General features: G+C 49.0%; 1 protein-coding gene across 1 annotated transcript in view; it reads right to left on the bottom strand.

Moving 5' to 3' along the window:
* Kcnab1 (potassium voltage-gated channel subfamily A regulatory beta subunit 1) overlaps positions 1 to 12,242 on the bottom strand; it is a 302,880-nt gene extending 290,638 nt beyond the window's left edge. Inside the window, exon 1 of the mRNA XM_027934029.2 lies at positions 12,001 to 12,242. Coding sequence (XP_027789830.1) covers positions 12,001 to 12,242 — 242 coding nt within the window. The remainder of the gene's footprint in view (positions 1 to 12,000) is intronic.
* Between the last annotated feature and the right edge of the window lie 701 nt (positions 12,243 to 12,943).

Here is a 12,943-nt window from a genome sequence, read left to right as displayed (position 1 = left end):
CTTCCTGTCTGGAATATGGATCTCCAGCTCTTGTCCACTTGACATCCCCCTTTGGTTGCCTAGTAGGCCCTTAGCACTTGCGGGTCACTACCCTGAGCGCTGAGCCTCCTCCCTGGGCCTCTTCCTGCAGGCCACTCATTGCATTCACAGCCAGTTGACTTCCCCAAGTCACCAGCCAAGACCCCTGGAGCTCTGTTTTATCATTCTATCTGGACGTCACTCTTAAGACAGACCCGGGATCCAGCTCCTTCCCACCATCTCTACCTGGTTCAAGCTGTGGCCACCTCTTGGCCTGGGTGATCACAGGAACTTCCTCATCAGTAATCCTGCTTCCACTTTCCAACCTCTTTCCAAATTGGTATCCAGATGCATCTGGCAGGAACGGTTCCCACCATGCTGCTCCTTTGGACAATAAATGAAGGTCTCCATGCCATTCAGACTAGAAACTGACAGCTTTAAAATGGGTTACAAAATCCTGCACAACTGGCCTTTCACATGTAAAAACATCGACTGTGCCCCAAAAGATCTGCTGCTGCACCCGAGTCACCGTCGAGCCCCTGGGAATGTCTTTCCCTATCCAGGTACTCTTCTGTCCCTGGGCCTGGGGCCGTGCAGGACCCTGTTCAGTATAAATTCACAGGGATCCTCAGGCCATGGGGCGTCAGTTCCACCTCTGGCGGGCTGCAGGTCAGCCACACAGCTGTCTTGTCTACATGGCCAAACTCCAATAAAAACTCTGTGCCACAATGCTCAGGTGAGCTTCCCTGGAAGGCAGTACCCCACAGGTACTGTCACCCACTGCTGCTAGGAGAAATAGCACTTTTTTGCTGCAATAGACCTGTGAGTCCTTCTAGTGCCTCCTGGCACCTGAGGTGGCCTTGGCCCTCGGCAGATGCAGGCCTCCCTGTGCCTCTTGAGGCCCCCCCCGCTACGTGTCCTTCATTCATTCTGCTCCTGCCCCATAAGCTCCCTTGGTGCCTGTCCCTGTGACTGGACTCTGTCCACAGTGTGCCTCCCAGACACCTCTGCAGTGGTCTTTTTCACTTCCTCCAGGCCTCAGTTCTCAGCTAGGTCTTCCCTGGCTACTATAGAATTGGAATGGCTCTCGGGTGCACACCTCATCCTCTGTGCTTGGTGTCTCTGCAGAGGCGTTGTCCCATTTAAGTGCTGCATGTCCTGTGTGCTTACTTTGCTTCTTGTCTGCCTCCTCCATTGGGGTGAAATCCTGCAGGGAGTGAAGAACTTGTCCTGTGTCCACTGCCACACCCCAGAGTGGTGTGGCCACACACCAGGTGGCCACCTGGGGCAGGGCTGATGAATGGAAGGGTACGTTTGTGTCTGGGGGAAAGAAATAGCTAGACAGTTCAGCCAAAAATAGACATTGTTCCAAAAGCAGAAGGAACTGGTTAGTGGTCACACAAAAGGAGTTCATAAAAAGAAAGTCACCAAAGTATTATGCAATGTGCGTTAGTAGATTTGGCCACAAGAACCTGATTTTCCATGTCCTAAGAGAATTGTGTCAACATTTTAAATGAGACAGTCGTGAGGCGAATTATTTAACCCAGATAGCAATCCAGAAACCATGAGGTAGTGAACGTGGGTGAGAAACAGAAGGACCTTGGAGAGAGCTGGCCCTGAGGAAGGGGAAAAAGAAGACAGCTGGACCCCACCCACTGCCGCTGAACTTCACCCAGGGTGCGCTTAGCTAAACCCCTGGAGTGGAAGGGCAGACTCTCTCGTTGCCATTGGCCAGTCCCAGTAGCACCAACAACCCCTGCTGAATCGAATGGCAGGGTCTTGTCCAGCGAGGTCATACAATGGGGCCAGACCCAAGTGGGACTCAGAGATCTGAGGTGGCATTAACGAAAGTATTCCTTAGCTGAGGGCCAGTGATGGAAAAGTCTGACAATACACTAAGAATCAAAAGATCTCATCACGACCCACAGTCATGATCACTAGTGAGAGAGAGAATTTTCCAGTGTATTTACCATTTAATCTACAATGACCAGGAGTCCCAGAATCCCAATGGGAGGTTGGCCTTCCTGTCTTATCCCCATCTTTTTGGAGATGATAATGAGATGATGACTCTTCTTATAATGATAAGGAAATGGAAAATTGTGAGAAAAAGAGTAAGCTTAAAGAGGACCAGCCAACAGGGCTGACGGACAAGGATAGGTAGAAAAGAGGAGCTGGTGGTAGGCACGTGCGACCCAGGGCTCTGACTGTAGGAGCATCAGACATCAGGACATCCTCACCTAGAATCTCACTGAGGAAGCACCACATGGGGTAGAAGCAAGGAAGACACTGGGTGAAAGCCAGGAGTGTCTCGTTCTGGTTAAGGTAAACCAGGACCCCACTGTGGACAGAGATGCCACAGAACTTTCTGAAAGAAAGTATAGTGAGAAATTTGTATTGGTCAGTGTTCTCCAGAGAAACAGGCAACAGGAGAGAGATGGGTGGGTGGATGCGTAGGTTGTTAGATAACAGGTGGAGAAAGAGATACATAGGTAGGTAGATAGATGATAGGTGGGTAGGTTGACATACCCAGAATAATGTTCAACCAAGTGTCTGGGTCCCCCATGGCCCAGTCAAGTTGACATATAAGATCAATCATCACAAACTCAACTTCTAAGCATCTTAAAGACTTTAGGACCTATTTCCTAAGGGAACATGTGGTCCCCCCAAACCACGGTCTCAGACAAGAATCCCTCCCCATGATGCTTTTAGTAATGGAAGAAAGTTAGGAATAAGTGGTAGGGAGACTGTGGAGGTGGAGCCAGGTGCGGCCACTCCCTGTGCAATTAACCCAGCACATCCTCCCAGGGAACCGTGGAGGCTTGTTTGTTCCATTCCTGCTTAATGATTCACCCATTCAGCAAATATTTATTGAGTTCCACACTAGATGTCAGATTCTGAGAATGTAGCAATTAGCCATATGGATGCGATCTCTCCATCCTGGAATCTGCACTCCAGTGGGAGAGACAGAAACACACAGTAAGCAGTTAGAGTGCTGAGCACAGGAGGAATCGGGGCAGAGGGAGAAAGTGCTAATTTAATGGTTCTTACAAAGAAGCTACAATGAGGTTAGCCTCTTGGGAAAGGAGGTACAGATGTGCCGGTCTGACACGCTGGGCACCTGGGAAAGCAGCAGTAGCTTTTCTGAAGCCATGAGCAGCCTCTGTGTGCACACTCGTCCCTGTGCTGAATCACAGAGTGCTGTGAAATTCCACGGGAGGGCGAATCTCTGACCTACGACAGACCCTCCCAATTCTAACATGAGACCATGAGCTGCAGCCTCCGCACCCACACTCTCCACGGTCACAGCCTCTACCTCATTCTGCCTTTACCATGCAGAGAAATATCAAGGATCAACCACAACTGGGTCAAATCCCTTGTGTAAAAATATTCCCTCTGACCTGTGGAGAACCTGTGTCCCCCCGGCAGCTCCCACAGTGGGCTGTCAGGGACCTGCGGCCAGAATCCAAGCTCTCATCTACTCAGGGCCCAGCTCATAATCTGCCTTTGCCATTGGCTGCTGCTCAGCCTCCTGGGGTGGCTCCCTGGCCTGGCTCACTGATGGGCATCTGCCCTAGGGGCTGCGTGGCACCAAAGGGACCCAGCCTGTGTTCCTGCTCGCCCTCCATCGGCCTGCAGGGCTCACAGGGACTCCACGCAGCGCCTGTGACCGCAGAATTCCACACCAGCACCCCTCTTCCTCATGGATGTGCTGAGCAGGTGAACACAGATGGCCAGTGTGCCTTTGAGAGCCACCTTAGCTGTGGAGCTAAAGTTCCAGATGGGAGCAGTGGCCAGTGACTTTCATAGACAGTGACACTGTACCACTCCCCCTGGAGGCAGGCCTAGGATTAGCCACCTACGATCACCTCCCTCCCTGGACCAAAATGAACCCTGAGCTGTTCTGATTGAAGAAGAGCTAACAGACCTAACACCAGAACCCAGCACGTGATCCCATGCTGAGCCAGACGTGCAGAGGAAAGGAGGCACAGAGGTTTTCTTACATTGGCTGACAAAATTGAGCACAGGCACAGGTGTTAGCACAAACTGCCTGAAATTGGTAATTGCAATGGGAACACACACAAGAGTGTCCTTCTTCTTAAGTGACAGTGAAGAGTAATGGGCACACTTCCTTTCAAAGGCTTGGAAAATAAACAGGGAAGTGGCCATGAGCTTAGGAGAGCCCAAGGAAAAAAAAATCAAATGGGGCCAAAAAGTCAATAGGTTAGAGGATAAAGATTTCCTTTACATTATTCTTGCTTTTTTCTGTAAGTCTGAAATCCTTTGCAAATAAAAAGGATTGTTCATTAGTTTCATTTTGTTTTAAAGAACTGGCCTTAAGAACTAAATCACCTGTTTGAAAACAGCTCTGCAGCTAGCTGGACTCCACCCGGAGAGAGTCATCTCCTTAGATAGCATACATTGTGAAGACACTCTAATAAAAAGTACATCTCTGAATTCTTAGGGAGATTAATTATGGGCAGGCAGAAGAGCCGCTGGCTGGGAGGCAAAGGGGCGAGTCATGGAGAGGTGACCCAGGTAGCTGTAGGTTCGCAGGATGGTGAGGCAGATGAGCCGGGCAGGGTTCTGAAAACACCTTGGGTCTGAGCTGACCTCACCCCAGGCCATGCAGACACCTCCCACTCCAGACTCTTTCGGATTCCCAATTCCGGGCATCTGCCTTTGATTAACTGTCCCTCTTTGCCTGTGCCTGCCAAGGGGCCAAGGCACCAAAAGATACCCTGCGATGTTGCTTTTCTTTTCCTTTGAACCATGATCGGAGCTCTGATGTGTTCTCAGCATGTCCTGCGCTAGGGCATCTGGAAATTTTCTCTGTGAAACACCCAACTGGGCTAGGCTGTGGTAACGTGCCTACTGTGGGACCAGGGCTTCTCAGAGCACAGGGAGCAGGCCTGCTGTGCTCCTTGTTCCTTTCTCACTGTGGAAGATTCCCCATTTTCACAGGGAGCTACAGACATTCAGTCGGATTCTGGTCTGGGATTGCCTGGACAGTCTCCTCTGGCTGCCGCCCAGGGCCCAGGAAGCTTCCTTTCTTTATGAAATAGCGACCCCCAGCGGCATGCGCAGCACCTCGGGGAACTCGGGAATCAATCAAAAACACTTGTTTGGCCTGTGTTTGCAGGTTTCCAGCTGTTCCTTGTTTTCAGATGAAACTGCTATCAATTTCTTTATGAAAAAAAACACAGTTCGTGTGACCCAGTGTTGTTCTCTGGCTCTGAACTTCCAACTTTTAATTATGCTACATGAACAAAGTAACTTTACCCAGGAAATCAAGTGGAAATTTTCAAAGCAGATTGAATTTCTGCCCCATAAATAAAGGTTCAAGCAGCATTCATGCTAAAATCCGAAAGCATTTTCTATCTAAACTGACCCTGTCAAAACATATCTGCTTTAGAACTTCTGCTCTATTTGACAGGAAGCACCCACAGTCGCTGCTATAGACAGGCCCTTGGCCCACCTTCCAGGCCCTCCACCTCAGCCTGTCCAGGTTTCAGGCAGCCACCCGGTCTTGATCTGGTCCAGACCCGGTCCATCTCAGCTCATCTACATTCTCCCAGGAATATAGATGTGGGAGAGACATAGCCCGAGGGCTCAGAGAAAACAAGCACAGGCCCCGTGACTGGCCAAATTAGGCCAGCCTAAAATAAGTCGTGTGGGCATTTTTGAACGCCACCTCCTGCACAGGGCGCATTGTTTCTAGGCTACTGGTCTCGGCAGTCATGGCCGTGGCTCCTTCTGGAGCAGGTCTGCTTGTGTGGAGCAGTCTAGGAAAAGAGCAGGCCAGGAGGGCACCATGAACAGGTGCCAGGAGAGGAGGTTGCTGGGATGGTTAGGTACAGGAGTGGCCACACAACTCTGCCACTCCATCACCTGCACTGCTGTGAAAAGCAGGACGGACGACACCTTCCAGCTGCCAACGATGAGCGCCTCAGCACAAACGGCATCATCAGTGAAAAAAGGCATGCTATCCTCATGTTATAGATAGACAAGCTAACGGAGGACCCAAAAAAGAAGGAGCAAAGAGCCTGCGAGACATCATGTACTGGCTAAGACAGGCCCTGGGAGAGGGGTGCAGAGAGAAAAGCAGTCCCACTTATCTTCAGAACTCTCACTTCAAGATCAGTGAAAACTATCTCTTTCCAACATGCTGCCCCTCATCTCTGAGCAAAGCTCTTGGCTGGTCCTCTCCAGTTCCTTCCCGTCTTCTCCACCTCTTCCCTCCTGCTGTGTGTAGCCAGTCCCAAGCCTTCCCTGGTCCAGTCTGGAAGTCCTTCCTGCATGCTGGGGTCTGAGGTCAGGCCTGGCCTATGTCCTGACTCATTGGCCATCCAGGAGCTGAGCCAGTGCCATTGCCCTCTGCAGGCTCACTTCCATTGTCACAGAAGCCCCTGAGCTCTGCCATCTCCTTCCAGGAAGTGCTCAGCTAGGGCAAGTCACTAGGAGAGGGGCTGCAGGGTGGGAGTTTCAGCCCTTTTAATTGCAAATATTTCTATTCTAGACACACTGGAGTCACTGGAAATACAGAGGTTGGTGAAAGGTGTCTCCATATCACATCATCTGGACAGCAATTGAGCCCAACCTTCCATGAGGATGTTCTCATGAAATAGGAGCCCACGTGGGAGGTGAAAAGAAAGAAAAAATAACATGTTCTCAGGGGGTCCCAATGAGAGAATGGAGGAATTTGTCCAAGCAGATGACAGACAGGCAATGATGTACGCAGAAGTATGCAAGATTTGATTTGTGGGTATTTTTATTTTCCGTTCCTCTTTTTAGGTAGATCACACACTTTTCCTTTCCAGCTCTAAAGATGGTTTAGGGACAGATTCCCAGGACTGGGTGAAAAGGAGGCTGGAGCAGGGCACCTGGGCTCCCACCCTGTAGGCATAAGCTCAGCGACTGCACACGGTGACGTGTCACTCTTACACCACTGTGATGCTAGTTGAATGAGGCCCTCTGTATAGCCAAGGAAGCTGAGACTCAGCAAGGTTGTATAATATAGGAGAAATTAGAGGCTGCAGCACTGGTGGTGGGTAATGTGCTACTGGTAGCCGAGCCAGGGAACCTTCCTGAATCCTGGCTGGCTGGATTTGGTCCCTCACCCACATAAAAAACAAGCAAATGATATGAAAAGGAAAAATAAATTTAATTCAGTTTGGCCCAAACTAGGGGAAAGCAGCCAATCTCCGGTAGTCCTAAAGAAGGGTTACAATCACCAGAATGAAAGCCAGGAGATGTAGATTTAACCAGGCTGTGCTGCCAGGACATGTCACAATTCCTGTCCTCAGCCCTGGCTGGCACCACCTGAGCTTTGGGAGCAGTTTCTCAGCTTCCATTGAGATGGAGAAAATAGAAAATGGTGGGGGTGTGCATTTTAGGGCTTTTAATTTCCAAGGGGCTCTGTTACAGAGGTTACTTTGGGTGTCTTTCTGCTCCATAACTTCTGACAGGATGCACCCAGCTTTAGCGTCACACAGGCCTGAGCCGTTCAGTGCAAAAGCAGGGCAGGATTACCAAGGCTGTGAGCTCCAACCCTCATCCTCCTGGCCAGACAGTGCAATGTTGATGGTAAGACCCACCAACAGCCACCTGCAACTCCCTGCCTGCTGCAGAGACTGGGCCATGCTAGATTCTTCGGGCAAGGAGGACCGGTGGGAAGAGCCTAAGCAGGGAGAGACATGCCGAGCAGAGACTCAGTGATTCCAGCAGGGGCAGGGGCAGGGGCAGGGGCAGGGGCAGGGGCAGGGGCAGGGGTAGGGAGGTTTGTGTGCACAGGAGCTGGACCAAAGCCAGCTGCAGAGGCGAGGAACAAGAGGGAGCCTGGACAGTAGAACAGAATGGCACATGCGCCCGGGTCTGCAGCGTCGCTGGAGGCTGAGTGTGTGCGTGCATGGATGTGAATGTGGGGGCCAGGGGGTCACAGGGGGCAAGGGACTGGAAGCCAGAGATAAGCATGGAATGTGGATACTGCACGCACTGGACCCACAGGACAGGGGTTCAAGGCCCAGCTCTGTCGTTCGTTGGAAAGGAGACCCCAAAGAGTCAAGAGCAAGCAGATTATGGCTGAGGCCTGTCCCCTCTGGATAATTCCTCCCCCTGTCCTTTTCTTCATATACGGGCTTCGCCCCACCTTCAGCTCAAAGACTCTAGAAAGACTTGTCCTTGGTTGGCAAGTGACACAGCTCTCTGTTTTATTTTCAGTTGTTTCATTCCATGAACCTAGACAGACCCCATCCTTGTCAAAAAAATAATAACTAATAATAGTAATAACAATAGAGGAATGTGACTCATTCTCAGGGGGGTTTTAGGCACAAATCATTCCCAGTTTCAAGCCTGCCTCCTTCTTGCGCTGTTCACACACTGGCCTTGGTGACACTATCTGGCGTGATGCCTCCAGAGGGCTCCACAGGGCAGGGCCCCAGAGGCCTCTGGCTGTGTTGGCATGGGGGAAGCTGTCTTCTACCCACAGAAGGAGAACCCCAGGTGGATCTGCCCATCAGGAAGAGTGAATCACTGCTCAGCACCTGGCTCTCTCTACCTCAAGGACTGGTGACATAGGTGACATGTGCCACTCCAGGACCCTTCCATTCGGTGCTGGAAAGTGCAGGCCCACCTTCTGCAGCTACACTGGCCTGTCCACAGTGCACTCCGCTCCCAGCTCTGCTGCCTGATTTTTGTCCTTGATGTTCCCATTTTTTTCTTCATCTTTATATTAAATTTCATCTTTCTGAATTACACGCATCCATGCCCCTTAAATGCCTCAAGAAACAAAGAGGTTTAAGATTGAACTCAAATATCATGCACAACCAAAGGTTTTGTCATAGACCAGGAGCCAGCCAATGACCCACCAGCCGAATCCTGCCTGCCACCCATTTTTGGATGGCCCAAAGAAACCTTTTTAGGTTTTTCAGTGATTTGGGTGGGTGGGGAAGGCCTGTGATATGGGAGAATTACATGGTGTTCAATATGAGTGTCTATAGTCACATGAGAACACAGCGATATCCACCCACTCACCTGTGGTCAATGGCTGCCTCCCCTTGCTACAGCGGGAGGGTCAGCAGCTCTGACGCAGCCAGGTGTGGCCCTCAAGCCTGAAATTTTCACCATCCAGCGATTTACAGGTAAAGTTGGCAGATCCCTGGATCAGACTTCATTCTGCATTTGTTAGCATTTCTCCTGCCAACGTGACACCATAGAATTCCTGCCAAGTTAAGTTTTTACTGCATCCTTGCTGAGTCTAGATATTTTTTGTGCATTGGTAAAACTACCCCTCAGTATAGTCAACCTTGACTCAGGTGCGCGTTATGGTCTGGCTTGGAGTTCAATGCCATGTAAGAGAGTCTCTTAGCAGTGACTAACAGATCCTCGTGATGACTAACCTATAGTTTATAGTCACTAATAAAACAAATTTTAAAACTCCTATTTTTGCTGAGACGGCTGAGCCAGCAAAAGGAGCTACTTCACAGGGCTCTCAGACTTGTTTCCCCCGGTTTCTTTCCGATCGACACGTGTGTTTGCACATTTGCTGATCTGTTCCCTTTTCTGGTCAACTTAGATAGAAATAAACCAAGTCTCCATGGAAACACAACATAATGTATCTCTCACAGATGATCGAGGCCCCGGCAGCTGGTACAGGCTGAAGGTTGCAATGGCATTTGACCAAATTAGGAAGAGAAGCGGTTCCCTGGCTCCTCCAGACCCTGAATCCTAAAGCTCAGCTTGGAAACCCATGCGGTGTGGATTAAGGTGACTACTTTCTTTTTTTCTGGGCATTTCTTTTCTTTTTTTCTTTTATCAATGTATGTTTCAGGTAAGGGGCTTTCATCTCCCCCCCCACGCTTATACAGACACTACCGAGTAAATGGAGAGAGCCTGCGCTTCGTGAGCACCCATTGTGTTTGGACATTTATGAGTCACGTCTGGAGCAATGTGACAGTCCTAAAACTGGCAGGGCTGGAACTTGAACTCTGGTCTGCTTAACTCCAAAGTGATTCTCTTTCCACAGCAAGTAAAATAATATCCTTTAAATATTAAGGACACAGAAAAGCCAAGAGGTCTTGTAACATAGCTTATCCCTTTTTCCTGGGGGTAAAATCAGAATAGAGTAGAATACATAGGTCTGCTCATCCAGGAGCCTCCGTGAGCAGGCCTGGCCTCCCCAGGCATCAGGAAGAATTTTCCCAGACCTGTGTTCTCCAACTGATGGAGAGTGCTGGGCATAGAGGTCTAGGGAGCAGGTTGAAGGCTGACCGCCCCCTCGGGCAGGTGGACCCCAGACCTCACCTTCCACAGAGGCTACTTTGCTTTCTCTTGTTTTAAGACATAGTCCTCTGCTTCATAATCCTTCATAGTACTGTCCCAGAGGACATTTATGTCTGAACACAGCACAAGATATGGCAGCAATATAAGAACCAGGATTTCTGAAGGGAGTATGTGCCCCTGCAGGTTCACGCAGAGCTCATGCTAACACTCCCTCCAGTGACGAAGACATGGGAAAAGGAACAGTCCATCCTCCCCTTCTCTGAATCTCCAGTCACACTATACCATCACTAGAACCACGGAGGGTCATGACAGAGGGAAAGGAGGGCAGCCCCCTGCATCCCGCCAAGCCTGAGTCCCTGGAGAGGTGGCGAGACTCTTCTAGGCTCCCCTTAGAGGCATGATGGGGTGGCTGTCCTTCACTCCCTGTGAACTCAGGAGTTCACTCCTCTTCTGCGCAAGCCATTTGTTACATAAAGAGTCTATGTAAAACACTTTGCTCTCCAGAGAGGAGCCATATCATCGCAAATTGCTTTATTAATAAAATTAGCCATTAAATTAGAGCAGTAGCTACTGTACTGAAATAGACCTTAAGATTATGAGAAGATGAAGTCACTGGGGACATTTTGTACATCAGAAATAATCTCACTCTGAGAAACAGAAGGTTTGAGTTTAGCTAGGGTGGCCATTCTTTACAAATACTGACTGCTTTTTCTGATTCCAGGACCCTGTCCTTCTCAATGGCTTTTACTCAACTGCCAGGGTGTTTAAATCCCTAGGTGTTGGCTGGGCACAGTAGCACACACCAGTGACTCAGGAGGCTGAGGCAGGAGGATCACAAGTTCAAAGATAGCCTCAGTAATTTTGAGTAGCCCTAAGCAACTTAGTGAGAGCCTATCTCAAAATAAAATATAGAAAGGGCTGAGGACATGGCTCAGTGGTTAAGCACTTCTGGGTTTAATCCCTGGTACTTCCCCCACACACACACAAAAATAAATAAATAAGAATAAATAAAGCCCTGGACATCAGTCAAGGAAGCCCTTGCTGCTGGGTGACTTAGCTAAACACAGCATAGCTTACAGAATATTTAGACATTAATTGCTCTGAAAAAGAATGATATTTTGCATCTCAGTGCAATTTACAAAGACTGTTCATCCAACCCCATACCAGGAAAATACATCTTCCTTTCATTAATCTTTCATAGAATAAATAATGGTATTGGGATTCTAGCACACAACCAGTAATTTTTCTTGGGCTACATTGATAAAAAGTGCTGTCATTTCAAGAAGAACTCAAACTACTTTATTAGCTATTGGCACACACCACATGATTCAGGGTTAGAAGAAAATAACAGATTTTAAGCTCAGGCTACTGTAAAAAACAATTCTGCTCAACTTATAAATTGCCTGAGGAAGAATGGAGTCCCTATTCATCATTTTGACCTGCTAAGTCACCCACCTGCTCAGCCAACCATATTCTACTGGCAGCACGTGGTTGACCTTCCACAGGTGAGCTCAACTGTCTCTGTGAGCAAAGAGGATAAGTGAAAACTCAAAAAATAAGGCATGCCAAGAAGAGGGCTCCTGCTTTTATTTTTCTTTTCTTTATATCGTTTTGTTTTGCTATTTCAAATCTTATTTCTTTAATAGCAATGACCTTTGACTTCAGTGCCATGCCCTGGTTGGGTAATATCGCAATTGACAGTACCTGTACACCATGCCCGTCTGCGCCTTGGTGGTTTCCTGTAGCGAAATTCCATGGACGCGTAAAAACTTCTCCAGATATTTCCGTTCTGCAGCTCCACTGGGCCGAACAGGCCAGCAAACTGCCTGGGGCTGGGTCTTGGTCACTGTTAGATGTCGTCTGCATTTGAGAGCAGATTCACTGGATTTAGGCAGCCCCAACTTGGGGCTGGGGATGTCCGCACAGGCAGGTTTGTACAGATGCATGTCTCCAAACTGGAAGAGGCAAGCTGATCGCACAGTGCTCCTCCCTGAGGCTGGCCGTGATCAGCTCGGGTTTTCTGGCTTTGGGGTGTCCCTAAAAGGGATCCGCTTGTTTTCTTTAGATTTTCTTTACTGTTTTCTTGCACACAAGCAGGTTCCTAAGTCCCCAGCAGAGCTGTGGGTTACATGTCTCTGCCAAGTCCTGGGTAAAAAGTGACCGAGTCCAGTCACTATTCTTGTGCCTTATTTAAAGTTCTCAGAGTTAAACGTCAGCAAGTATGTATCGGCCCCGGGGAAAAAATATGGGCACTCTTTCCCATGTCTTTCTATTTAGGTAAAAGGAAATATTTTGGTAGGAAGTGGGCCAACGCTTTGGTTTTCATCAGGACCAAAAGTCCGTGGGGATGATTCATACATGGGCAATGAGACCTCTTGAAATCAGCACATTTTTATAACCAAATTGTCTTTTATACTAGCAGCATGATCATTTGGCTAAAAAGTCCACTACCTTTTTTTTTTTTTTCCCAGATGTTGCTGTTGACGATAGGAAAAATCAATAAGGTGGATGTAGGAAGTCAAAGGCCCACACCAACACAGCCAGCAGTCTTGAAAAGAGGGTAAGAGCAGGTGGGTGAAAAAGGAGAGCCGGCCCACAGGAGCGCCCAGGGCTCATGGACATTCACAGGGAGGACAAACACGGAAGC

The sequence above is a fragment of the Marmota flaviventris genome, chromosome 8, assembly GCF_047511675.1.
Source record: "Marmota flaviventris isolate mMarFla1 chromosome 8, mMarFla1.hap1, whole genome shotgun sequence".
NCBI lineage: Eukaryota > Metazoa > Chordata > Mammalia > Rodentia > Sciuridae > Marmota > Marmota flaviventris.
The sequence above is the reverse complement of the archived record's forward strand: the minus strand, read 5'-3'. Positions and strand labels throughout refer to the sequence as shown.